Source organism: Grammomys surdaster, unplaced genomic scaffold (assembly GCF_004785775.1).
Source record: "Grammomys surdaster isolate TR1022 unplaced genomic scaffold, NIH_TR_1.0 164, whole genome shotgun sequence".
Taxonomy (NCBI): domain Eukaryota; kingdom Metazoa; phylum Chordata; class Mammalia; order Rodentia; family Muridae; genus Grammomys; species Grammomys surdaster.
This window is the reverse complement of record NW_021604612.1, coordinates 843991-870822: the sequence shown is the minus strand read 5'-3', so window position 1 is coordinate 870822 and position 26832 is coordinate 843991. Positions and strand designations below refer to the sequence as shown.

At 52.2% G+C, this 26832-nt stretch overlaps 1 protein-coding gene across 1 annotated transcript in view; it reads left to right on the top strand.

Annotated features, from left to right (window-relative positions):
• The window catches only part of Myo18b (myosin XVIIIB), a 199489-nt gene that overhangs the window by 12091 nt on the left and 160566 nt on the right, over positions 1 to 26832 (top strand). Inside the window, exons 5-11 of the mRNA XM_028765526.1 lie at positions 163 to 275; positions 1502 to 1678; positions 4394 to 4592; positions 6772 to 6914; positions 7508 to 7608; positions 7944 to 8007; positions 14470 to 14614. Coding sequence (XP_028621359.1) covers positions 163 to 275; positions 1502 to 1678; positions 4394 to 4592; positions 6772 to 6914; positions 7508 to 7608; positions 7944 to 8007; positions 14470 to 14614 — 942 coding nt within the window. The remainder of the gene's footprint in view (positions 1 to 162; positions 276 to 1501; positions 1679 to 4393; positions 4593 to 6771; positions 6915 to 7507; positions 7609 to 7943; positions 8008 to 14469; positions 14615 to 26832) is intronic.

Sequence of the window (26832 nt, the reverse complement as noted above, 5' to 3'; positions counted from 1 at the left end):
CCCTCCCTTCCCTTCCCCTCCCCTCCCTTCCCCTCCCTTCCCCTCCCCTCCCTTCCCTTCCCCTCCCTTCCCTTTCCCTCCCTTCCCCTCCCCTCCCTTCCCCTCCCCTCCCCTGCCCTCTTACTCCCTCCTTTCCCCTCCTGTCTCTGGCTGCCCACACAGCAACGGTGCTTAAACCAGACGAGGGTACAGCTGACCTGCCCGCTGGAAGGGTGCGGCTCTGTATCGATTCAGACAGGACTGTCACCGAAGTGGATGAGGAGCAGGTCCACCGGGTGAGTGACCCCTCCTCCCCGCTGCTGCTCTGTCCCCTCTGTCCCCACCCCCGTGGTACTCATGGCTCTGCTGGTGGGTCTCCATCATGGAATCACTCACTGCATCTTTTAGCCTCTTTGTGAAGACAAGCCTGCCGGCTCCCTGTTGCCGTGGTTCTGACTGATCCGAGCAGGAGATTACTTTTCGTTTTGTGAAAATTGTTCCACGGACATGCTTCTGTTTTCATCCTGGATGCCAGGGAGCTCCACTAAATGGGCTGGTTGCCATGGAAGCAGGGGTTCTAATGGCGCACACTTTGGGCATCCACCTTTCTCTTAGGGGCTTGTGCATACCTCTAAGGGATTATGAGCTTTGGTAAAGAAGGTGATTGGCCACTGACTGTTGGGCCGTGGAAGGATAACTTGGTTCTTGGCTGGGCATGGGCTTTGAACCCCGACTCCCATGGAGAAATGGCAGGTATTTGGCCACACCCCCAGAATCCAGGCTCCTACACTCGGTCTAGACTTCCATTTAACCTGCACATTTTGCTAAGCAGCCCCTCCCAGAGATGTTTGCAGCACCGTTGACACACAGGTAGAGGGCATGACTACAGGCTTCAGCCTCAAGAGATTTACATATTCATGAGTTACCTAAAGGCCAGAGGGCGTAGCTAAATTATTTCTTTTCCTAGTCCCTCCTCTTTTTGCCCTCCCTATTTAAGCCCTGGCTTAACTGGGGGGGGGGGGGTGTGCATCTAGACACACCATGAACAATAAAGCCTTTGAAACTTTGGACTTTCTAGTATTATCGGGGCCTGCCGTGTGGAAAGCTACCCTGGGTTTCCCGCAACTGACTTCCACCCCTGGGTGTCACAGGGCTTGTCTAGTGTTCTTCTCCAGAACTTTAAAAGCAGATGATAGGAACAGGCATGTACCCATAGGAAGCCAGTACATGATACACTCGGGGTTTTACTTGGCCTGTCTTGGAGACAGCAGGCTCACAGGACAGTGCATCCAGCATGTGGAGACCAAAGTGAAGAAGACAGACAGGTCAAGGAGAGGGACTGTCACTTTCCCCATCTTTGTCACATGCCTTTTACACGACAAGACCAAGCAATGTGTGGACACATGTATTTATGAGGGTGTGTATGCAGGCATGTGTGCATGTACATGTCTGTGCATGTGTGGTGGTGCTGGTGGGTTAGGGGACCATGAAATCCAGAAGAGATCCTTTGTGATGTCTTTAGGCCAACCCCTCTGAGCTGGACCAAGCTGAAGACCTGGCTTCTCTGGTCAGCGTCAATGAATCCAGCGTCCTGAACACGCTTCTACAGCGCTACCGGGCTCAGCTGCCACACACCTGCTCAGGGCCTGATCTGATCGTCCTGCAGCCCCAGAAGACCACAGTGCCTTCTTCAGGGAAGGTGAGGTGGGACCATGGCTCCGGGGCAGAGAGAGGTGGAAGGCTCCTGTATTATAGGGGAGAACAGTCAGCACCCAGGAAACCCTCAGCTCTGCTCAAGATAACAATCTTGGATTTGGCAAGCGCCAGTGGCCCCCTCCTCCCTAGAGGGGAATGGTGAGCTCTGTTCCAAAGCTGAGATGTGATATTTTAAAACAGCTGTGACACCCATCTGGAAAACCATTTCATGGACACACAAACAGGGCAAAGGCCAGGCTGTGACTCCTCTGAGCTCCTAACAGGCACTAGACCCTCTGAAGTCTCATATGTCCACCTTCATGTGGAGACAGAAGCTCTGTTCACCCTGATATTTATTTATTATCGGTTTTTCATTGGGATTAGTAATGAAAGCAAAGGTTCATGGCGCCACCTGGTGGAGAGTCACGGACTACACCAATGTCCTCTTAGCCTGTCCCTGGCAGCTATCTGCTGGTGACTAGTGGACTCTGAGGAAATGCCAACCCTGCTGTCCTGTGGGCTTCTAGGGAGGGAAGACAGGCCACAGATGGTAAAGCCCACCATGGCCGGAGTGAACTGGATGACTGTAGGCAAGAATGGGACTGGAAGAAGCCAGTGGGGGAGGGGCACGTGTCAGAGGTCCTGGGTGTGACTTGTGTAGGGACAGACTCACAGGACCCTGGGCTGCAGACAGACGGACAGGGGCATGGAGGAAACTGTAGACAGATGGACAGATGTTCCCTAACTGTGGCCCTCATCTTTCAGTGCTGTGAAGCCATACTGCTCTTTGCAGTCTCATGGGGTAATGTCCACTCTGGGTCTTGCTTAAGCCTGGGTGTTAAAGATTGGTCAAAGGCACCTGCATGAGCCCCAGGTGGTGCTGTCCTGGCTCCCCCTGTGATGGCCACTGGGCTTCATCTCTTTTCTCCTCCAGTCTCCATGCCTCTCAAGTCTTATATGACGCCATCTTGGCCCGGTCCTGCTTTGCACTCTGCAAGAGGTCCAAAGCATTATGCGTAGGCCTGTGGGTGCCCATGGGTATCAGGTCTGCAGCATCCGCTTTCTTCACAGTGGGGGACTGGAACTGGAGCTTGCTTATGAACACGAGTCTTCAGGGTAACTGCAGCTCCAGGCTCAGATCCTAGCATCTTTGGATGCCCCAGGCTCTGAGTTGTATCCAGTAGGGCAAGCCTTGTCTCATGGTTCCAGCTTTACAAACTTACCTAGTGCTGGTTCCAACTGGTTTGGGATAAAAGGCTCAAGGTGGGGTGAGCCACTCTGGTTCTGGTTCCCCAAACTACAGGTCCCAGCTATGAGGAGGACCTTCTGGGCTTGTCTCCTGGTTCCTCCAAGTCTCAGGGAGGAAAGGCAAGGCTAGGCTGGACCCCAAGGTCACTATGGGGTCTGGGAGCCTTGGGCTTCCACCTCTGTTCTTTCTAGGATTCCCACATGCCTGGGCCTCCTTGGCCTCCCCTGTTTCCAAGGGTGTTTCTGTCTAGGCTCTGTCAAGGTCACCTGACACAACCAAGGCCGCTTGAACAACCTCCCTCTCCTTGACCCTGGGCAGCATGGAGGATCCACTCACCCCCTTCTGGGCTCCAAGGCCACTCTTGTCTTCCTCTGGTCCTTCAGCACCCAGGCTCCTCTGAGACATTGGGAAAACTTTATACACCAGAGAGAGCAAGTTTCTCATTCTTCTTCCCTCTTTTTTCTCCCTACCCCTCTGTCTGTCTGTCTGTCTGTCTGTCTGTCTGGAGTATTGGAGATGGAACCCAGGGTCTCTCACATACTAGCCAAGCATTGTACCACCGAGTCACACCCAGGCCCCTCTCTTTTAAAAATCTGAGATGGTCTCACTGGTTTGCCTCAGGCTGTCTATGAACCCTTCTATAGCCCAGGCAGGCCCCCAATTTGCAATTCCCATGCCTCAGCCTCTTGAGTAGCTGCAGTCACAGGCGTATACCCCCTTATCTACCTCTTTGAATTGGTGAAGCCTAACTTGTACCCAGTTCAATCCGGCTTTCTCTGGGACCCTTTCTTTTGATTGTGTGGTGCTTGCCATGGCCCTGCCCAGGATAGCCATCATTTAGAGAGGGCTCAGGTCTCTCTCTCTCTCTCTCTCTCTCTCTCTCTCTCTCTCTCTCTCTCTCTCTCTCTGATTGATCTCACCCACCGAGTTCCTCCAGCACCCCTAGATATGCTTTCTGTTATGTTCAGTGTGACCTGTGATGTCAGGATCTCTGTGACCATATCTTCCTTTCTCTTGAGTGTGTCCCTGGAGCGGTTTGTGGGCTGTGCGATGTGTGCTCAGCTTTCTGTGGAGGAAGTTCCAACCAGTGCACTGCAGTGACATCATCATTCAGCACCTGCTTGCGCTGCCTGAGGGTCTTGCTTGCGCCATGTCTTCATCAGAACCCAGCATTGACTGCTCAGTCAGTTTCTTGGCCAGAGAGATATCTCAGGTTGTTTCCACGGCAGACATCACTAATTGATAGCCATTCCTGGTTTCCGTGCTCAATATTACTGATCAACTGTGCCAATTTTTTCCAGCTACCTCATTGCAGGTGAATTGTACCCAATGATTTAACTAACTGATGCAATGAACCCCTTCTCCTTGAGCCTTTAATGAGCTTATCGGTTGCTCAGGACACCTAGTGAGCCAGCTGTAGATGGCACTTGCAGGCTGGCCGGGAGGCTAACACCTGTCATCTTGTGGCAGGTACCACGAGGCCGCCAGGATGGCCTGCCTGCCCATGTAACGTCCCTGGCCCAGCGCACCTACTGGGCACTGCTGAGCCAGCGGAGAGACCAGAGCATTGTGGCACTGGGCCGCAGTGGAGCCGGGAAGACCACGTGCTGTGAGCAGGTTCTGGAACACCTGGTGGGCATGGCAGGCAGTGTGGACGGCAGGGTGTCAGGTACGGTGGCCCATGAGTGACAAATGGATGGGAGTAGGGAGGGGAGATGTGGGGCATCCTGGTGGTTCTTCTCTACTTCTGTCCAGCTGCCATTCACTGAGCACAGATAAGTGTTGGCTAACGACCCAGGAAGCTGCTGCTCTATCGTATACCTCTCTGCCAGGATAACAATGTACCTCTCTCATTGTCCTGTCCAGCAGGGCATTAAACAGGGGTCTGGGGAGATCACCTGAAAGAGAAGATGGGGGAAACAGGCGAACACAAGAAACACGGCTTGTCTATAGGCTGATCAAACTGTAATTTTTACTTTTTCACACACAAGTTATATACACAAAAAGGCAGGATGTGGGGAAGGGGATGACGCAGGAATGTGGGTGTTCAGGGAGAATACAGATTGTTCAGGGGGAGTACAGATATCTTCCAGAACAGAGTGTCAGCTGGGTGAAGGTTCAGGGGACAGACCACTATGACTCCGCCTATGATTCTTGTCTTTATCTGAGTTGGTACTATCCACCAATGTTACCCATCTACAAGGTCTATGACTAGCCAGGCTTGGCAGCCTTCCACCAAAGCTGCCTGTTTACAATAACTCCCAGTTATCTGTTTCAGTGTTTTTCCACAGAGACCCAAGACTTGGTGCTAGCAGGCATGTATGTCAGGCCTATTGCTGATTTTAGGTGTATGGCTGATTTTAGGCCTTCAGTGTTATTATAAGCAGGGCTGTCCCTGACATCTCATGACATTGGTAGCCTTTACAGTGGTCACACACTGGGACAATTAGAAGCAGGAACTTGGCTGCCACCTGCTGGGAGCCATCCAGTGAGACAGGTTGAAGGTTTCTAGGGAGTGTGTGTCCTTGAGCAGTCAGTACACAGCCTACTCTACTGTATAGAGAGTCCAAGAAGCAAACACAAAGCAGAGTGGAGAGCCAGAGGGGAGACGGAACTACAGAAGACTATAATGCTCTGGAGAGTGCTGCTGTGCTGGCTGGGGAGAGCCCGGGCAAGAACGCAGGAAGGGTGCAGCGGGCCTTAAAGACCGTCCGTTAACAGCACGGTTAATGATGACAATGGTCACAGCCATCAGTGTGGCCATCTCCAGGGGCCCAGGGACAGGTCCACTTCCAACCACGAGAGCTCTGTGATTTGAACAGGACCGGAGGGGGGGCGGATATCTATTATGATTTGAGATTTATAGATAAAGGCGTTGAAAACCAGAGAGGTTAACTAGGGTTCTCAGTCACACATTAATGTCTCCATGGAGCCTTCATAGACATTTCTCTGTTCCTCCTGCTTCTCCTCCTCCCCCTCTGTCTCTCACACACACTCACATGCACACACACACACACATACATACAGGCACACACATGTTTATCTAGAAAGCATACATGTGCACGTGTGTGTGCATGAGTGTATGTATACTCTAGATATGTATACTTCTAGTGTATGCATACATCCTTTTCATTCCCTCCAATAATAGAGGCTGTCCATCCTGGGGAACACTGCCTCCCGGGACCCACACAGCACTGCACCAGACGCTCTGGCTATACCACCATTGTCGCCTACAGGCACTTTCCAGGCACTGAGCATTGTCAAGTTGATCAGCCTTTCAGAGCTATGCCAGAAACACTGTTACCACTCTAGAGAGGAGCCTCCTGAAGCCTGAGGAAGATAACCATTTGCTTCTTTGTTGCAAAAGGCAGAGCCCCTTGGGCTTCTGTTAGAGGCTGTGCCTGCTGCCCCGCCTCCTGTAGTCATTCTAGCACTTAGCTTACTGAGCTGGGGATAATGGTGAGGCTGGCTTATCGACTCTCTCATAGACTGGTTCTGCTGTGTATGTGAGTGTGGGAGACAGGAAAGAGTCCACCCAGATGTCTGGTATAGTATACAGGGCTTATTTATGGGCACTCAGAGAATACCTTTGGGGAGGTCCCAGGACTTTCAGGCCCTCTGGTGGCCCTCGTGCCCTTCGTGCCCTGTCACTCAAATAGTCTCTACCCTACCCATGACTTTGAGAGTCAAGGTTGAGGAAGCTGCTAGAACTCATGGAGTAACTGTAGTTCAAAGCCGAGCTGGGGACTCACCAGAGATCCCGCCTCAGGGAATGAAGACCAGGATGGGTCTCGAGAAAGGTCACCCTGCTTAAGGCACAAGTGACACCTCCCCCCGTCTCCTGACAGTGGAGAAGCTCCAGGCCACCTTCACTGTCCTCCGGGCCTTTGGCTGTGTATCCACTGGCCACAGCCGTAGGGCCACCCGCTTTGCCATGGTGATGTCCCTGGACTTCAATGCCACTGGCCGAGTCACAGCCGCTCAGCTCCAGGTAAGGCTTGGGGACGGGAATGGGCTCTTTAAGATGTGGTGTCCTCAACCTGTACCTACATTTCCAGTCAGGACCCTGGGGTGACAAGAATGTTGGCACCCTGGAATATTAAAAGCAGCATGGTGTGACTCTGGGGTGGGGGTTCAATGGAGTAGGAGCAGAATCCAGATGCTTGTTGAAATCTAACAGATACACAGAAACCTGTCCCCTTGTGCCACAGGTGTGGCCTGCCCCTCTCTCCAACATTCCAGCTGAACAGAAAAGAAAATAAGGGCTTTAGAGAGAAAGAACACACAGCATCTGGTGACAGCCCAGATCAGAGAGATCTGGCTCCTCAGCACCGACTAAGGCCTTTCCTCTGCTGATATTCCCGGTGCAGGCTTCAGTGAGGGAGGTGCTCTGGTCTTTCCTGGAAGCTGGAGGATTCCATGGCTCGGTTGATTACCTGTGGTGCTCTGAATCTTAGGTTCTGGCAAGGTCACCCTTTAGTGAGGCCTTGGGGAGTGTTGGTGTGAGACACCCTGGTAGGGCCTTTGGGAACCACATCTGGGCAGAAGGACAGGGGATGACACTGCCCAACTCTGCCCTCACAGACGATGCTTCTGGAGAACAGCCGTGTGGCCCGGCAGCCACAGGGGGAAGGGAACTTTGAAGTTTTCTCTCAGCTGCTGGCTGGGCTGGATGTAAATCTCAGGTGAGTACATGGAACAGGCTGGGCCAGCTGAGGCAGGAGGATGAAGAAAACCCAGTGGGAAGCTGTATCCAGAGCTGAGAGGCTGGAGTACCTGGTAACCAAGCCTCTGATCTAAGTTGCTTGGGCAACTGTACTGGGACTTGGTTATGTTTCATCTGCTCTGAACTCCAGTCTGTCTCTCATTGTGTAAGGCTGGGGCATGGGGTCATTAGGAAGGGAGGCCTGAAGCCCATGGCATCTGGGCAGTGTGGTGTGTGTGACCCTGCAATGGGAAACCTCCTGCTCTGAAGCTTGATCTGGGGCAGACCCCTTATTTCCACAATCCTCTCTTCCAGGACGGAGCTGAACCTGCACCAGATGGCAGAGAGCAGTGCCTTTGGCATGGGGCTGTGGTCCAAGGTGAGTGGCCTGCCTCCAGGGTGCACTGCCATCCCAGGGCCAGGAAGGAAGGTGATGGAGGCCCCGTGACCCAGTGTCTCCTTGTCTGTAGTTGGCAGTGGTGGTCATGTGGGGGCAGCCGGCCTAGCCGAGTAGCAGGGTCCCTTGGTAGGGTCTGGGCTGGTTGAGGAGGCAAGACTTGTCCTTGACCAAGGAAAGATGTGGTGGGAGAGGGTAAGGCATGTACCTTGAAGCACCAAGCACCGTGTCTCCAACTGTCTCCAGTGAGACCTGAGAGCTTAGCATGGTTCTGCCTGAGTCTGGCAGCAGGGGGCGCTCTGGAGGCTGATGGAGAGAGGTAGGGCGCCCTCTGCTGGTTGCTGTTTATGATCCTGAGCAGAGATGGGGGGGTGGGGTGGAGGATGGGTGGGGGAGGGGAGAAGCAAAAGGGAGGTGGGGGTGGAAAAAGGAAGGGCCCTGAAGGTTGGCTGCTCCAGGGATCCCTTAAAGGGAGTGACCGTTCGCTCCTTAGTCAGTTTTGTTCCCTTGTTCTCTTGGGTTCCCTTGCTCTCATCCGCTGTGATGACACTGGGGTTAAAGGTCAGGACTCTGGCACTCGTCTGAGGTTTCACTGTAGTAAGGAAGACAGCCGTGAAAATTAATGCAGCTATTTGAGAGAAGAATACTTAGGAAGAAGTGAGGCTGTGTGCACCAGAGAGTGATTTAAGGAGATGTTTGGCCTGAGTCAGGGAAGACTTCATAGCCATGGGACACTGGGCCTGGCTGACATTGGGTTTTGAAGGATGAGTAGGAGTTCACCAGGTAGAGGGACGACAAACCAGATAAAGGAACTACAACAGAAGAGCACCTCTGAGCATAGATGCACAGATCCTCAACAAGACACTTGCAAATTAAATCCGGGAGCACAAGAAAAAGATCGCTCATCGTGAGAAGCTGTCTTCACTGCAGGGATTCGGGCATGGCTCAGTGTATGTGAATCAGTAAATAAATTCTATAAATGGAATCAAGGTCACAGGTCACAAGATCCTATCCATGGATACTGAAAGGGCTTTTGACAAAATCCAACATCCCTGCATGGTAAAAGTTCTGAGGAGCTCAGGTTAGAAGTGGGTCTTGGTGGCACTATGAGGTTAGATTGTGGGGTTAGAGGTCACCATCCTGCTGAGCAACAAAACCCAAAGCCTTCCCCCTGAAATGAAGACCAAGACAAGGTATCCACTCTACACCCCACTCAGCACAGCAGTGGAGACTTCGCAGGACAGCGAGACAGAAGCTGACAGAAAAGCACAGCAGGAAAGGAGGGAGCCAATGTATCATTGTTTGCAGGCACGTGATTCCGTGACCCATAAGACCCCACCAGGAATCTCAGAGCAGGCAGACACCCTCAGCAGAGAGGCGGGACACAAATCTCATACACACACACAAAGCAGAGCCCTCTTGTGAGCCAATGGCAAATGTCTGAGAAAGAAATGAAGGACTCGGTCACATTCACCACAGCAAACACCTCAAAATAAAATGTAACCCAGGAGATGAGAGCCCTCGGCACCGAAACGGTAAGACACTGAGGGAAGAGATCGAAGGAGTCACTAGAAGACAGAAAGACCGCCCACGCTCAGGGATTGACAGATTAATATTGTAAGTGGCTGCTGATGCCGTACAGAGGCCACCTACAGACTCGACAAATCCACCCGGGTTCCAATGCCATTCCTCAGGGACAGAGAGACAACCCTGAAACTCAAGAAGAAGCAGAAGCAACCCAGGGTAGTGAAGGGATCCTGAGCAAAAGCAAGACCATGGGAGGCGCCACATGCCAGATTTCTAGTTAATCTGCAGAGTCAGAGTAATGAAGACACCATGAGACAGACATGTTGATCAACGGATAGAATCATAATCACATACTCAGATCTGAGCCCGTGTACCCACAGCCAAAAATACACAATGGGAAAGAGACATTGTCTGGGAAACCTGGGTGCCCACGTACTGGATGAAGCACCACCCCTCACCCCTAAACCACCAACTCCAGTTGCACCCCAGACTGTCTTGTGATGGTGTGAGGCTCACACTCCAGAGCTGCTGGAGGGAAACACTCAGTAGGACTCCAGTCACCCAGGGAACCACACCAACCCTGGCAAAGGGGACCCCCATGGAAGAGACACAGAAACCAACAAAACCCCTCAGAACTTCTGTCTATCACAGGACACAAAAGAAAAATCTGGCTTATGGCGTGTTCAGAGCTGGCAGTGGTTTACCTAGAATTTGTATCTAGAATACACAAAGAACTCCAAAAATGAGAAACCAAAACACCCATTAACAACAAACTAATAAAACAAGAAGACGCTGCTCAGAAGATGAGACACAAATGACCCAGTTGGAATGGCAGTCACAAAACAACAACAACAGCAACAAAAACTACAAATGCTGGAGTGTGGGGCCCCTCCTGTGCCATAATGGGAGGGAGTGTAAATGGGTCCAGTCACCATGGAGGCTCCTTCGGAAACTAAAGTCCAGTGACCCCAGGGGCTTAGTTGGGCATTGACATGGGAGTCCCTAGTCAACATACCACAGGGACACCCGCACAGCAGCATTCACCAAACCACAGCAGTAAGTTCTGGAACTGCCTGGTGTCCACAAAGAGATGAATAAAGAAAACGTAAGGTTCGTGATGGAGATTTACGCAGCTGCCAAGAGGAAGGAGGAAAAAAAAACCGGATGCTCTGGGAGAAGCAGGTTAAGCGAATGAAGCCGAGAAGCGTGCTAACGTCATCGAGAAGCGTGCAGTCCCTGCACTGTGGCTCCTATGTTTGCATAGACTCATGAAATCATGGATGTACATATGTAACAGTAGAACCGAAGCTGGGGTGACAGGGGCTCAGCGAGAAGGGCCCATGGGTGAGCACCGTCTCAGCTGTGGCGACAGTTGTGGGTAGATAGCAGCCTCTGTTGCCAGGGCCGTTCCCTATCCATGCCCCGCCTCCCCGAACCAATGCCCCGCCCCCAACCCCTACTATGGTCAGCTGTGATCGTGGAAAAGCGGGAGAGAAACAAGACTGGCGTTTTAACTTGGCCACCGTCGTGAGATCTTGTGCTGTGCCTCTGCTTTAGCATCGTTTGTTGTCTCTCCCTCTCGGTGCCTCAGTTTCCCCACTGAAGTGGTGTGGGTCTGCGTTTGTTTCTTGCCGCTGGGGTGCTGGGCTCGTGGGACACCAACACAATGCTCAGGGGAGGCACAATACTGGCTAAGATAGGGGTCCCAGACCATGGCGTTTCTCCAGGGCTGAAATGGAGGCTGGTTCTTAAACTCCTGGACACCCAGACGCTGCTGGAAACTGCCAAGAGTTGGAGGGAGGTGAGCCTGTGATGAGCCCGGGGTGGGGGGGCATCAGGCTTAGTTCAGGGTGAGAGCTAGGTTTATGGAGGGGCCTTCTGTGCAAGACTTAGGCTCAGCTCAGTGTGACAAAGGCTTCCTCTCCACGGCGGTCTTTGATGAAGGAGACAGTCCTTGCTTGTGCAAACTATTTATTCATGGCGGGGAAAGGATGCACACAGCTTACTTAGAGTGGACCAGAGATTAAATACCTTTTGCTCGAAGGGATGTCCAGGAAGGGAAGCTCATTGGCTAGACCTTGGGGCCTACCTAGATACCTCATTAGCATGGAAAACTCTGGGCTCTGTGCTACCATGACCAATTGTCATGGTCTTCTTAGTGGGGTGTCGTGATCACGTGCTCCAGGACTGGAATCGGATTGGCTGCCAGTGAACTCCTGCCGTTCTCAGTTATGAGTTTTATCAGGGTTCTAAAGTTTGCTACAATATCACCAGTTCTGGCGGACAGAGTGAGTGTGCTGGAAAATGACTGAGGGTTCTGAGGGGTTTGTAGTGTGGCCCTGTGACTTCTACCCTAAGCAAGCTGTTGAGCACGTGACCATGGCACACATGCCACAGATGGTACACACACACACACACACACACTCTAAGCCACCCGCCGAGCCTTCCTGTAACCACTGTGCCCTGCCTGAGCCTCACACAAAGCTATGTGCTTGCTGTGGTGTGGACAGACCCAGAGTGTTGGAGATTTAACCCTTAAAATCATTGTGTCTGTTGTGGGGACTTTGGGAACTGTTCAGGATTCAGTGATGCTCTGAGGCTCCTCCCATGACAGTGTTGGTGGTTTTATGTGGAGAAGATGCCCTGAGCTGGCCAGCTTTCTCTTCCCCACGGTGTGCTGGCTCCGCTGGGTGCAGCCTCAGGCTCCGTGAGGTGCAACACTGTGCTCTGAGCTCCTCAGACAGCCATCCTAAGGGGAGACATCCACACATGTGTGTGTGTGTGTGTGTGGGTGCACACACACGTGTGGGTTGTATGCGGGTGGTGTGTGGGCCACAGTCATGTGCTTTGCTGCTTGCTCAGACTGGATCTCACCCAGTCTCAAACACTTTAAAGTAGTGACAGACAGCAGATGAAGAGCAAGCTTTCGGGTCAGCCATCTTTGACTCAGCATTGGCTTTGGAAGCCTCGCATGGGAGGAAGTATAGCGTTAGCTTGTTCTTTTTCCTTGCAGTGTAGTACTCCTGCCCTGAGCTCCGGATTCACCGCCTCCTGTGTAGCCTTTCTCCTTCTGCTCCCCAGTTTTCTTGGGGATGATATATGCACTCATCTGACTTACTTCTGGTTTCACGGCTTTTACCCGAGAGCAGATCGGGCAGGGCATTATTCAGAATTGCTGAGAGAACAAAGGGCTCTCTAACTGTCACTCTGAGCCTCATCACATTCGACAGGGATGTATTTCCTTTTTAATTCACGTCCTCTGTTACCTAAGAGACATGGGGTGCGGAGGAGAGACAGGAGTGAGGCTTTCTGGGAGTCTTCCCTCAGTGATGGGTTATTCAAAATCGAGCCGGCCCTCGCTGACATTGGGAGCTGGGATAATCTCGCCATCTGTCCTCTGCGCGTCCTTTCCTGCTACTTTGAAATCTCATAAATAACCGAGCCTTTGTTGGGTGGCGCCTTCCTTCTCTCCGCTGCCGTGGAGCAGCTGCGGTTGCTAGGCTCGGCTCCTGGTTGCTAGGGACTTGGTGGTTCTGTAGTGGCCCGGAAATATGACAGAGAGGTGGGACATGCTTCTGCTGTTAATTGGAACGCTTCCAAGGCAAATCTCTCAATGTCACCACCTGCTTTGAGGTTGTTCCAATTGGCCGAGGAGCCTCTCCAGTCTCTCAGTTATCTGAGGCGGTAGTTGAAAAGAAGCGGGCGTGGGTGGGAATCGGGGAAAGCCTCGGGCCTTCCCTGGAGTCAATTTGCTGTGTGACTTTTGACCTATGCCGTGCCCTTTCTGGGCCTGAAACTCTACAGAATTCAAGGACCTGTCAGCTCTAACAGGCTGCCCTGCCCTGTGTCACCCAGATTCTCTACTTGGACCAGGTACAAATTGGTCTCTCATTACGTGCTCTGATGGGTTATTGACAGAAGGGTTTCTGTTCCCACCTCCCTTTCTTTGCCTTCCAGGCTTCTGGGCAGTGCGTCCTCTGCCAGATGGCTCATACACAGGACTTCCAAATTAATTTTAATATTCAGACAAATATAATTGGAACTATAATATAAATATGAAAAAAGAGAAAAAAAATGACACTCGAAGCTCAGTAACTCATGAACCTCCCAGTGGGCTATTCTTTCCTACTTCTCCAGTAGCTTCCTTTTGTCCACAGAGGGTACCAAGCAAGCCCCATGTTGACTCCTGAGGTAGATCTTGGGGTGTGGTGGCCCACGGTGGCGTTCTGAAGTGAATCTGGATACATTGGCTTACGGGATCTTGATTGATTAGTGATGTCTGCTGTGGGTCTGGACATCTAAGTAGGGTCACATGTCAATCCTTAACCATCATGGCTGAAACTGTTGCTCCTTGGGCTGACTGTTGGCTGTCTCGGGCCTGGCCTGCCTTGCTCCTTCACCTCCCTCATGTGTGACCTCTGGTTGTCAGTCATGGCTGTCATCTTGCTCCCGTCGGGCCCTCTATCCCGTTGATCAGTTTCCACTTTTAAGCTCTCGCCCCAAGTTCTGTTCTTCCTCTGTGATCTCCTGTGTCCCCACTTAGTCCTGGGATCCACTGCATGGCCATTTACTCACCCCACTGCTTTTACGTTCCCATCTCTTCTGCCTCGAGAGGCTCCAGGATCTCGCTCCGGCTCCTTTATCTTGGCATCTGGACCAGAGCTCGGTGCAAATCGGAGTCCGATAAATCCTCCCAGAATGAATAAAACCTGCCCTGTACCCCAAACCAGATACAAATGGCATTTCCAACCTTCCCGGAAGTCTCAGCATGGCTGCCAAACCCAGTCCGGCTTAACCATGGGTAATTTACTGCAGTCATAAACCGGCCGTGTGCCCAGCAGACTGACCTCGGCTCAGAGCTGTGAATTCTAATCTCTCCACTATGACGTGGCCTTTCTCTTCTCTCTCCTCCCCCAGCCTGAAGACAAGCAGAAGGCGGCCACGGCATTTTCCCGGCTCCGGGGTGCCATGGAGCTGCTGGGCATCTCGGAGAGTGAGCAGCAAGCCATCTGGCGGGTGCTGGCGGCCATCTACCACCTGGGTGCGGCAGGGGCATGCAAAGGTATGATCCCTCCTGATGGCTGTCTGCTCTGGTGTGTGTCTTGGGGCTCCCCAGTGACTTTGAACACATGCTGTCCATGAGAACCTGTCACACTGATGGGACCTTGTCAGTTACCCCCGCTGTCACAGTGGTCATCAGGCACATAGGGCCATCGAGCACCTGAAATGTAGCCCATGGCTGAGGGGTTGAGTTTAGAATTGTTAGTAATTGTGTGTGTGTATGTGTGTGTGTGCACACACACACATGCATGTGCATATGTGTGTGCATGTATGTGTGTATGTATGTGTACATGTGTGTGTATGTATGTATATATGTGCATGTGTGTGCATATAATGTGTGCAGGTGTATGCATGTGTATGTGGTATATGTGTTGTAGTGTGTATGGTATATGTGATGTACACATGTGCACCTGTGTGTGTGTGTGTAGTATGTGTGTATTGTATGTGTAGTATATTTATATGTATGTATGTGGCTATATGTATCTGTGTATATGATTTGCAAGTATTATATGCATGTGTGTGAGTGTAGTATATTGTGTGTACATATGTGTATGTATGTGTATATGTGCATGTATGTGTAGTATGTGGTATGTATGTATCTGTTTGTGTGTGTGTGTATGTATGTTTATATGTATATGTGCTGTGCATGTATGCATGTGTAGTATGTATGTATGTGGGTGTGTATGCGTATGTGTGCATGTATGTAGGTGCATATGTGTGGTGTGTGTATATGTGTGTGTATGTGCATGTGTGTATGTAGGACACAGGAAATCTTAGGATTGATTCTTCAGATGCTCTCCTTCTCAGGTTTTCAGACAGGGTCTCTCACTGACATGAAGCTGCCTGGTCAGGGTAGGACAGCTGGAGCACCAGAGGACCTCCTGTCTCTGCCTCTGCAGCTCTAGGTTAGCAGCAGGCCTCTGTGCCCGGCTCATGTACATGCGTGCTAGGAATTGAACTCAGGTTCTCATCCTGGTGCAGCAGGCATTTGCACACTGAGCCATCTCTCCAGCCCTGGGTTGAACGTGATTTTAATGACTTTGAGTTACCAGTAGCTTCTGCTGGCCGGAGAAGTCCTAGGCTCTGAGCAGAGGTTGCCCATGTGATGGATGGCTGTCCCTGCCACACATGCTGGGTTCCATCATTTGTGTTCATGGTCCATGACTGACAGTTTGATGACCATGTCTCATCACCGGTGTCTCTGTGGCTTCGGCATCTTTGCCCTGTCCTTTCCTCCTGCAGATGGTCTCACTGTCCTCATTGTGAGCACTTTACACGTTTGTGCTTGGTCTGCTGCAATGGCTTCTTGTCTCTCCTACTGCTGTGGCACTTCAACAAATGCCCGCCATCTTGACATAAATAACAGGAGCCCAGCCTCTCCCCTCTCAGTGCTGGGTGCCAGGCGTCTGGAGCAGGCTTTCTGCATCCACATCCCATGAAGGCTCTAGAGAGGCTCTTCCCACTCACTCTGTGGTTCTGGCTTATCTCCATGGTGATGTCACCTTGTCCCCTTCTCTGCCGTCATGTGCATTATCTTCTGGGTTCTCAAACCCCTTTTGGTAGCTTCTAAGAATACTGGTCCTGGGGAAAGCATGGATGGTTTTCCCTTTAGAGCAGACATGGTGGAAGAGGCAATGTCCTGGAGTTCATGACCAACTCTTGGCTTTGATAGGCCAGAACTTCTTGACTGACAGCTCCAGGATGCTCCCAATGGGGAGGGCTGTCTGAAGGAGGCTCCCTGCTGTCTTGGACGGATTCAGTAGGAAGTGGAGAAGGTGGTGGGTGAGGAAGAGGTGGGCGAGGAGGAAGATTAGGGTGATGAGGAGATAGACACTGTTGATGATAATATTGTTGTTGTTGTTGATGATGATGAGGAGGAGGAGGAAGAGCCGCAGGAGGGAGAAGAGGAGAAAGAGGAGGAAGAGGAGGAAGAAGAGGAGGAGGAGGAGGAAGAGGAGAAAGAGGAGGAAGAGGAGGAGGAGGAGAAAGAGGAGGAAGAGGAGGAGGAGGAGGAAGAGGAGAAAGAGGAGGAAGAGGAGAAAGAGGAGGAGGAAGAGGAGGAGGAGGTGGAAGAGGAGGAGGAGAAAGAGGAGGAGGAAGAGGAGGAGGAGGTGGAAGAAGAGGAGGAGGAAGAAGAGGAGGAGGGGAGGAGGAGGAGAAGGAGGAGGAGGAGGAGGAGGAGAAGGTAGAAGAGAAGATAGAGGAGGTAGTGGCAGCTGTGGACCAGTCCAGCAGACACCCTGCCCCGCCTTTCCATGCCAACTGAGTATTCTTTGCCTCCAACTGCAAAGGAGACCACAGGGGTTGACTTGTAAAGCCATGGTAAGGATCGACTCAGCTCAACTCCCTCTCTCTCCTCCTGGGACAGGTGGGAATCCCCCTCCGATGTGCACGCAGGGGCTTCCCTCACATGGACATGCCCAGGATGATAAGAGAGGAATCCATGTCTATAAATATTTTATTAACTCATGATTATGGCAGTAATTCCTTCTGCCTCCCCCTCCTACCCCACCCTCCACATTATTTTATGGAGAGCTGCTGTCGGTCTGCTCGGAAGCCCTGCCCCGTGATTTACTGTATTTTTCTGCTTTGGAAGATTTCATAATGGGTTGTTCTAGAATCGGCTATTAAAAAATCCACAGTCGTGTGTAAACGTCTCTGCTTTGTGTCATAACAGATCGCTTTGAAATATATTAGGCCTATTTTCATTAATCAAGGGTCCTGACTATGTCTCCTCAGCCTGCTTCTGAAGCTTGGATCCTGCTAGTTGAAACTTGAATGGTCTGAGTGGGGAGATGTGGTGGGTCTCATGACTGGATGCAGGGTTTGTGAAGTGTCTGAGCGTGATAGTTTGCACGAATGCTCTTAACTGAGAGGCGCCCACTGGATTCCAGCAAATTGTGCCCATGCATGTGAGTTCAGAGGTCACTGCGGGGAAGCTCTGAGAGCCACGGTTTTCTTCCTACAAAATGAGCTGGGTCTGCCCTGTGGCTCGGTTGGTAAAATGACTGACATGCAAACATAGAGATCCAGAGAGGTTGTTCTGTGATGCCAAAACCCCACAGCATTCAGAAGTGTTGACCTTGGGAACTGTCTCTACAGTTTCTTTGAGTCTGTCTGGCTGTGCTCACACCAAGGTATGCTCTGGGTGCTCGGAGAACCACCGTCTTTTGTATGAATTTTTTCTTGGTCCCATCAACCCTCTGATGTCCCCAACAACACTCTGTTCTGGAGTTGACCTGAGCAGAATGGGGGACAACTGCAAGTTGAGACTGTGGTGTTCCTGGGACCAATCTGACCAGGCTGAGGTGATCCCCTGTCCTTGGGGACTCAGTGTTGTCCTCTGTACAATGTGACAGTAATGCCCACGCCAGCACACTTGCGAGACAGACTCTGTTTAACCCTGCCATTTACAACCCTTAATCCAGATATGACTGTCGTCAGTAGGAAGTCCTTCCTGGTGAGGGAACTTGAGTCTGTCACCAGTCCGCTCCCCAAACCCCGTGGCCTCGTTGATCTCCACAGAAAGTGGAGCCATGTGTCACTGTGCCCGCTGACCCTCGTCGATGTACAAAGAGGGACATGGCATCTAGAATCCAGCCTGGCGGCCAAGCTCAGGGACAATCATGTCCACCGATTTATGTGGCTTGGCCTCTTTGTGAAGGCCGGTAGTGTGTTTAATTTATTTGCCTTTCATTAAATTCACCGGCCTGTTTGGCATTGACCCACTGCCTAATATATAACATAGTTAGACCGTATATAAGCCCAAGTGGAGTTGTGGTGGGAAAGAAGAGAAGTGCAAGGCCACCACTACCACCTCCCTGTCACCGTCATAAAGATGCCAGGCCCTGGATGAATGGGGCTGTAATTTGAGACCCTGAGAGGGTCGCTGCACAGAGGTTTCTAACGACAAGGGCCCAGCACCCCATCTTCTGCTGGACACTGGCAAAGTCAGTGCAAATGGGGGTGGGGTTGGTGAATGGAGGCGTGGCCTTGCTCCAGCGGGGGAGTGGCCCTGAGCACAGCAGGGAGCGTGGACAAAAGGCAGAGCCTTCCTTGCTCTGGCTAAGGTGTCTGCCTCTCTGCTGCTTCATAGCTGTGCGTCCACTCACAATTAGTGTCTACAAGAACTGGAAACACTACAAAGGGCTTCCACACCAACGAGCAAATCTCCTCCACCTCCCGTGCCCTGCTGCCCTCAAGGGAGATGATGCCTCCAACAGTGTCTTTTCCTCCCCTAAGTGAGTTTGGTCAGGGCACTTGTCACATCTTCAAAGTGAAACTTCGAGCCCCTTTTCCCCTCTACTCCCCTTTGAGCCTCCTTTCTCTCTATCCTTTCTCTTGCCGCTTGCTTGCTTTGGCCATTGCTGTTTCGTTTGGCTCGGTTGGTTGCTTCAGCTATTGTATATGTATGACTGTTTGGCCTGCGTGTACGTCTGCATCACGTGCATGCCTGGTGCCCTTGGGGGCCGGAAGAGGGCGTCGGATGCTCTGGAACTGGAGTTATTGATACCTGCGAGCCTCCGCATGGGTGCTGAGAACCGAACCTGGGTCCTCTGCAAGAGCAGCAAGTGGTCTTACACAGGGCACCGTCTTCCCCACTCCCCCGCCTCCCTTCCTTCCACGCCTCTGTGTCTACAGGGCTATCAGGCCGCCGGCTGCCCGGGACACCATCTCATTGTTGCTGGTGGTTGGCTGACTTCAGTGATGATTCTGGGGAAGAGAGTTGCAAGCTGGCCCAGCTTCGGGTTGGCCCAGGCTGTCCTACAGGCATTAAACCTACAGAACAGATGCAGTCAGGGAGGACGCTCTGCTCCAGGATGTGGAGTTGTCATACGCAGGGTCCGCATAGCTGGTTCATCCTGTTTCTCAATGTGCGTCTGAGTTCCCACCCAAAGCCCCGCCCTGGCAGGGTAGATGGATAGCTGCGGGCTGTCACGTGACTGGGGAAGGGCGCGATTCCATTGCTCTGTCCTCGGGCCCAGGGCTCCCAAGGCCCAGCTCCTCCTGGTCCCCTCTTCCCACGTGCTTCTCAAGGCCAAATCTGCGCCTGTCCGCCCTGTCCCAGCTGGCGTCTTGGCTTCTGGCCCAGCAGCTGTGCAGCAGGCCTATTCTGGGCCACAGGCGAGGATTTATTCTGCATTTTCTGAGCATATTGAATTCATTCATTAAGCCGGGATGGCTGTTCTGGGATGGAAACAATTAGAAGTTTCTGAAAAATGAACTCCCCGAAGTGGCTGGGGTTGGAAGGCAGAGCTCCCTGCAGCTCCAGGCCTTGGGGGTGAGTGGGGAAGCGGCAGCGTGGGGGCTCTGGGGTTCGGTGTGTCAAGGAAGGCCCTGTGCTTCTTAGACTCTGTTTCTCGGAGTAATCGCAGAAGCTGATGTCTCTTAGCGGTCGCCCGGTGGGAAGTGCTGTTTAAGCAATTTTACTCCCGCGCAAAGTGTTGCTGATGGTACTGACGGTGCTGTTGATGGTTGCGAGGCGGCACTGATGGCGGTAATCACGGTCATAGTGATGATGATGGCGGTGATGGTTATGATAACGGTCATAACGACCATGGGGTGATTAAGTAGTTTCTAAAGGATGTGTTGAGTGACCCGGGCAGCCTGGTGTTGCAAAGAGGCATGTGGCTGTTGAAAGGTGCTACTTTGGACCCCCTTCCAGGCGTCTGCTTTGCTAGCAGAGAGGCCTCAGGCATGTCACTCTTCGCTCTGCTGTTGGTCCTGCTGCCACTTTGTGTGACACTCTCTGACCAACAACTCCCTGAGCATTCGGCTCTGCAGCTTGTGTTCCTCTCAATCCTTAAGCTTCACTCTTAAATGGCCCAATGGGAAAGCAGCCAACCCATTTTACAGATGAAAAGGCGAAGGCTTAGCAAGGGGGGCATCTCTTGTTTGAGACACCACAGCTAGGCTGAAACTGTCTTGGGACGTCTGACCTCTGACCTCTGGCTCTCACCACAATCTCCCCGTGGGAGCCATGAAGAGTCCCTGTGAGCCACTGCCCCCTGAAGTCTTGGTTGTGTTAGTTTTGGGAGACCTCCCCAAGGACCATTCCTACCTCTTGTGAATTCTCAGTGCACAGGGTACACTCGAGACTCTGAGGAATCCTACACCAAAGCAAGCCTGCTGGGGTCAGTCTGAAGTCACCCCACCTGGATTCCCCTTGAGACTGTCACCTCCCACAACACCAGGAGGTACAAGTGCCGCCCCTCGAATGGGCTTAGGCGTGATGCCGGTTCCTACTGGGCCGTGTGTAACACAAGAGCAGTTCTTAGATGGTTCTCTGTGCAGATGTGTAAGCAGCAGAGACGATGCCGGTGCCAGCTTCCTCCAAGGCAGGCAGAGGGAGCTACATGGGTGGGCAGGGCCAGCCGTGTGTTGCCTGTGAAGGGGCAGCCTCAGGATCCCTAAGAAGCAGGAAGCTCTTTAGGAGTGAGGGGTGGAATGTCCCATGGTGCCTGTGACAGCCCTTCTGGACAGAGACCTAGTTCCTGGATGCTTATGTGGTTGATGTTTTGCTTCCCATCCGTCTTTCCTGAGGGTGGATGGCTCAGGTTCAGGGCCGGTCACAGGCTTGTGGAGTCAATGCCCACAGCCTTGCTACATCTCCACAGTGTTCCCCTCTGATCTCTGCAGTCCTCATTCTGAGGAAGATGGCGATTGAGGGTCAGACAGTCAACCTCCCTTCTCAGGGCATCATTCACGTGGCACCAGGTGGAGGAGGTGGGATTTGAACCTGCTTTGTCTCCAGAGTCAACTCCTTCTTGAGGCGGTAGCCACAGCCCCGGCTTATCTCGGCTCTGCAGGTGGCCTCTGTCTTCTCTGGCTTCGGAATTGTAAATCTCTGTGTGAGGCAGTGGGAGCCAGATGCTCTGGCATTATAAATAAGTCCCATAATGTTGAGTAATTCAGGAACAGCTCAGCTATTGTTGGAAGGAGGAATAACTCGGTTATTAATAAATGCAGGAGGTCACGGTAATTGATAGCAATTGAACCCACCGTGTGCAGGGACAATAGCTGTGCCATTGTTGACTTGTGTGCGTGCTCTCTCCCTCCTTTCCCCCTCCTCTGTCCTCCGTCTCCCTCTCCCTCCTTCCTTCATGCTTCCTTCTCCCTCTCCCTCCTCCCTCCCTTCTCCTTCCCTTCTCTGTCCTTCTCGCTCTCCCTCCTCCCTCTCCCTCTTCCCTCTCCCTCCTCCCTCCCTTCTCTCTTCCTTTTCTGTTCCCCTCCTTCATCTCCCACCTCCTTCCCTGCTCCCTTTCCCCTCTCCCTCCTTCCCTCTGTCCCTCTTTCTCCTCTCCTTCCTCCCTCCCTCCTCTGTCTTCTCCCTCCCTCTCTCTTCCCTTCCTTCTCTGCCCTCCTCCTTCTCCCTCCTCCCTCTCCCTTCTCCCTCTCCTTCCTCCCTTCTCCCTCTCCTTCCTCCCTCCTCCCTTCCTCCTCTTCCCTCCCCCTCTCCCTTACAAACCTTGCCTCTGTGGTAGAATTGATGACTCTGCCATCTCAGGATGTGCTCTCATTCCTGCCCTTCCCTCTCAGTCCTCCACCATTCTTCTATTCGAGAGACTTTGCCTGCCGGTGGCTCTGGAGACAGAGTAACCGCTGGGGCTCTTTCAGCTGAACCAGAATTTCCCAAAGCAGTGTCTGATGGGACCTGCAGGCTCTGTGAAGGCATCCTGAGGTTAAATTGGGCTAAAAAGAAACCCCTTTGCTGGAGACTCACAAAAGCAGCTTTAAAGGCCCTGAGAAGTCCCTCAGCAATAACACATATCCAGGGTTCGATGTGGGTATGATCCAGGAATTGGTTTCCTCGGTGTGTGTACAGCCGTCTGTGACTTGGGAAGTGACTTCACCTGCTCTCCTCAACCTCTTTCCACCTTGTTGTTTTGAAACCAGGCCTCTCATTGAACTTGGGGCATTCTGATTTGGCTAAGCAAGCTACAGGCTTCTGTCCCTGCCTCTTCACGGCTGGGATTACATACCTGTGCTGATAAACCTGGCTTTTTCTCGAAGGTGCTGGGGACCCTTTGTGGATCGGGCTATGTCTGCATGCCCAGAAGGCTCTTTTCCCTATAATGTGTTAAATGAACTTTGGGGAGACAGACACCCAACTCTGAGGCTATCCTGCCCTGTTACACACCTCTGTTGCCACCGAGAGTCACTGAGTCAGCCCTGCCCTTCCTAGGTGAGTGATAGTTTGAGCCTGGCCTTACTCAGGCATGCAGGTAGCCTCTGGAGGAAAAACAAGATGGCAGCAAGAGAGAAGGCTTGCTGAGAGTTTGGCTTCCTCTATGGACTCTTACCTAGGCCGCCATCATTTAAAGGGAAACCCAGCTAGACACTGGTATCTGTGATCACGGGTGGGTGGCCTCTCCTGAACCTTTCCTCCACGTGCTGAGGGGAAGATGCTGAAGCAGATGCTCCAGGACACGGGTGCATGTGTTATACGAGTCTACAAAGTGCCAGGAGGGGCTTGCTGAGATCAGGAGGCTGCCTATCCCCTGGCTACAGAGGAGTTTTATTTTTCACCAGAAACCCAAGAAATGGCGGTCAATCCAACGTGTGGTAGAGAATGACCTTTGCATTTGGGGGTGGGGGGTGTTCTAGGCACAGCTTCTGGAGCCTTAGCAGGTGCTGAGAAGAGCATCCAGCAAATGTGGGCAACCTCCTGCAGCAAGCTAGGAGTCAGGGAGAGACACACCCTGTCCCTGTCAGAACTAGTTCTGACCTCTCTCTTTGACAGTTCCTTCCTGACTCTACCCAGCTCCATTTTGTTTTATCTCTAGCTGCTGTCCTGATGGTTGGCTGAGGGTCCAGATGGCTGGCTCCTCAGGGTAGACCGGCAGTCATACATTCTCTTTCCCAAGTCTTGAAGTGGGGGAAAGGGGCAGAGTAGCCAGAGCTGGCTGTCAGCCATTCAGCTCATCCACTCCTGGACTCGTTCCTCCCTGGATGACTTATCAAGGGTCTAAGGTAGGAACATGGTGACAATAATGAGCCCACAGCATCCATGGAAGACAGAATAGCGGAGTAGCTGCCACACGGGACCTGGCCAGACTCCCGCTTCCTGTAGCACTCTGGGCAGGAAACTTGACCATGTAGTGGTCACATTTTCCTGGAGGGTTTGTGAGCATCCACAGATGAGGCTCAGCAGTGTTCCTGGCACGTAAGCCCCACGCAAATCTCAATGGCTGTCATTACTGTTAACTGGTGACCTCATGGAAATACGTCCCTGTTCTGCCAGGTGCCGGGGCACATCCCAACCTCAGTGGGGTCCTTCTGAAGAACATGACAATGTCCCTGGAGCGGGTTAGTAGCAGACACTGGGATAACTCTTCCCCATTTCAGTAGAGAAGTAGCTTTAGTCAACTGAGGGACCCCTAGAGGGGATATTGATCCCCAATGCTCGCATTTTCCTGGCATACAACCCGACAACCATTTTCTGAAACAGCTTGACAGACCCGCAGCTGGGCGTCCTGCACTGCCAGAGCTTGGCAAAGAGTGCCCCCTGGAGTTTACAGGTGGAGACACGGTAGCAGCAGTGTGCTGGGCATTCCTGCCTTCTCCACCCAGTCTCGTGCCTAAAGGGATCTTGGGAGTTCTCACGACATGTCACAGATCATAATTGTGCTTGAGTAGTGATCATCTGGGCATGGCAGTGGTAGAAATTGGAATATGAAGCTGTGATCTTAGCTGGTGCCTTCTCTCTTCCCTTTGGGTGGTGCTCTTGAGTCCTTGGCCTTCTTGAGATGGGCCAGAGCTGCTGTCCCTGTCTGAACCGAGTTTGGGTTCAGCACCTGTGCTGCTGGCCAAGCCCCCAGTTTGGTTTTGCTAGCTAGAGGTCCCTTGGGAGACCCTGGAAATGCCCCCTGTCGTCTGAGAGGAACCACAGAGCCCAGCAGGCCTCCCATTGCTCCTCCCAGGAACCTCACCAATAACTTCCTTCTTAGCTCCCCCAGCTCCTTGCAGGTTCCTGCAGGAGTTGGGGGTGGGCTGGGGTGGGATAAAGGGGCAGAGACTCCAGGGCAAATGTGCACAGTGGTGTGGGGTGGGGCTGGGGCATGGAAGATTGTAAGAGACACCAAGTAGAGAAGTCAGCTCCTGTTAGCTTGTCCCCAGCTCCCTTCCGCCCCCGCCCCGGAGGTAATGGGCCATCCAACTCCCCTCCAGTGCCTTCTCAGCTCCCTTTTTTAACAAAGAGAGAGTCGGCTCCAGCCGTGGAGGTAACGGATCTAATTAGAATCTAATGGCCTGCTGGCGCCTGTGTTGTGTGTGTTTCTACTTCTCTCTCGTGACAGGAGACAACAATTCTCATCTGAGACGGAGAACTAGCGTTTCCCTTTACACGCGTTTGCCTGAGAGAAATAGATGACTCGGTTCACGTCAGGGACCGTGCACCCGGGTCCTAAGGACCTGCTAGGTGACATCTGAAGGATGGGTGGGCTTCAGGGGCAGCGGGTTCTTCCACTTGGCGGCTCTGTGTTGTCTGGCGATTCTGAGTCCGTTTCATGATCTCTAAATGACAGCAACCACCCATGTCCACAGCACCAGCACTCCATAAATGAAGGTGTGTGTCGGGCGGACCAAGGTCAAACTGTGCAGTGAGCTCAGGCCACTGGGCTGGATAGGGAGACTTGTCTCAAATCCTCAACAGAAGCACAAAACGGTAACAGTGTTGAGACGCTTGTGAAGATTTAATAGCGACGGCCAACGGGCAGTGGGGTGGCTAACACGTGTCACACTCGCTCCATGTGTAACATATGGGATCGCAAATAGACTCCCCAGGTTCCAAGCAAGGTGAACTTAAAAATCGAGCATTTTTCAGCCAGGTAAGGGCAGTAAAGTTTTAGCCAGTGTTGTCACGCCCCTCATTGTTGACACCATCACCATCATCCCCACCATCACCATCATCCCCACCATCACCATCAGCGGTGTCATCATCTCTGACCAGTTCCCCTAAGTCTCAGCTTCATCTCCATTGGGAAGTGGCATCCGTGTGAGCATCCCCGTGTACCGGCTCACCCAGCAAACAGCTGCTATTTGCCATGCTCCCTGGATATCGCTGGTTAAACTCTCAGGGAGAATCTCCCCCAAGGTTCCCATTTTACCCCGAGACCAATTGTTCTGTTGTCTACATGGCCCACTGGGCCCTGGTAGCCTGCGGGGTAGCTGTCGATACTGTTTCAGAGAAAGAAACACATTTACAAGGAGACAGAACCCTTGAAAGGAGCTTGTGGTGATTTGCTTTAATTAGTCAGTTATTTGTATTTCGGTCACAGCATCAGCCCACAGCTACTGTGGAGAATTTGGAAAATGTCAGCTCCTCGCCCTGTTACAATTCCCGTCTGACTACGTTCCTGTTTGTCGTGTAATTCGGAATCATTTGAAAACATCTATTTCTTTGTGTGGCGTACGCAGACAACCTGCAGGACTCAGTCCTCTCATTCTGCCTTGTGGGTCCCGGGGATTGAACTCAGGTCTTTCAGGCTTGGCAGCAAGCCTCTCACCTGCTGAGCCCTATTACCATCCCCTTCCCACTCTCTCACTGTGCCGGTGCTTTAGAAATGACTTCACATCCTCTTGTCATTTTTACTTAAGCTTTTATGTGTGAGCACTCGATGTGCCACACACAGTTAGGTTGTTTTAAATGACCTCCAGTTTGCTGCCCTCCTCCCTGCTGGGCTCCTCTGTGACAGACCACACTCATTTCTGCCTCAGGGCCTCTCTACCGACTCCTCACCTCTAAGCTCCTTCCTGGTCACAGCTGAGCCCACTGTCCCATCCTCCCAGGGTCCCTCTGAGCAGCACACGCTAGCACAACTGCCATCAGTCTGTGTCCACGCTTCTGCTTTAGTCTCTCCTTCCAATGTGCATCACCTGAGGCTGCTTCACTGTCCGTCTGTCTGCTTGCTTCTTGCCCAACCCCCTCCCTGGACTGTAAGCTTCGCGATGGTCGTCACCGTGTATGATCTGCTCTCACGTCAGAGGTTCTGAGTAAACATGGGCTGAACATACGGGTGGCTGGTTAGATGAATGGCTGGGTAACTGGGTAAGTGGCTGTGTGGTTGAGTGGGCAGGCAGGGGTCAAAAGATAGTGGGCATGCTTATAAATACATACATGGGTGTGCATATAAATACATACATAATGTGCATACAAATACGTACATGGGCATGCACATAAATACATACATGGGTGTGCACATAAATACATACATGGGT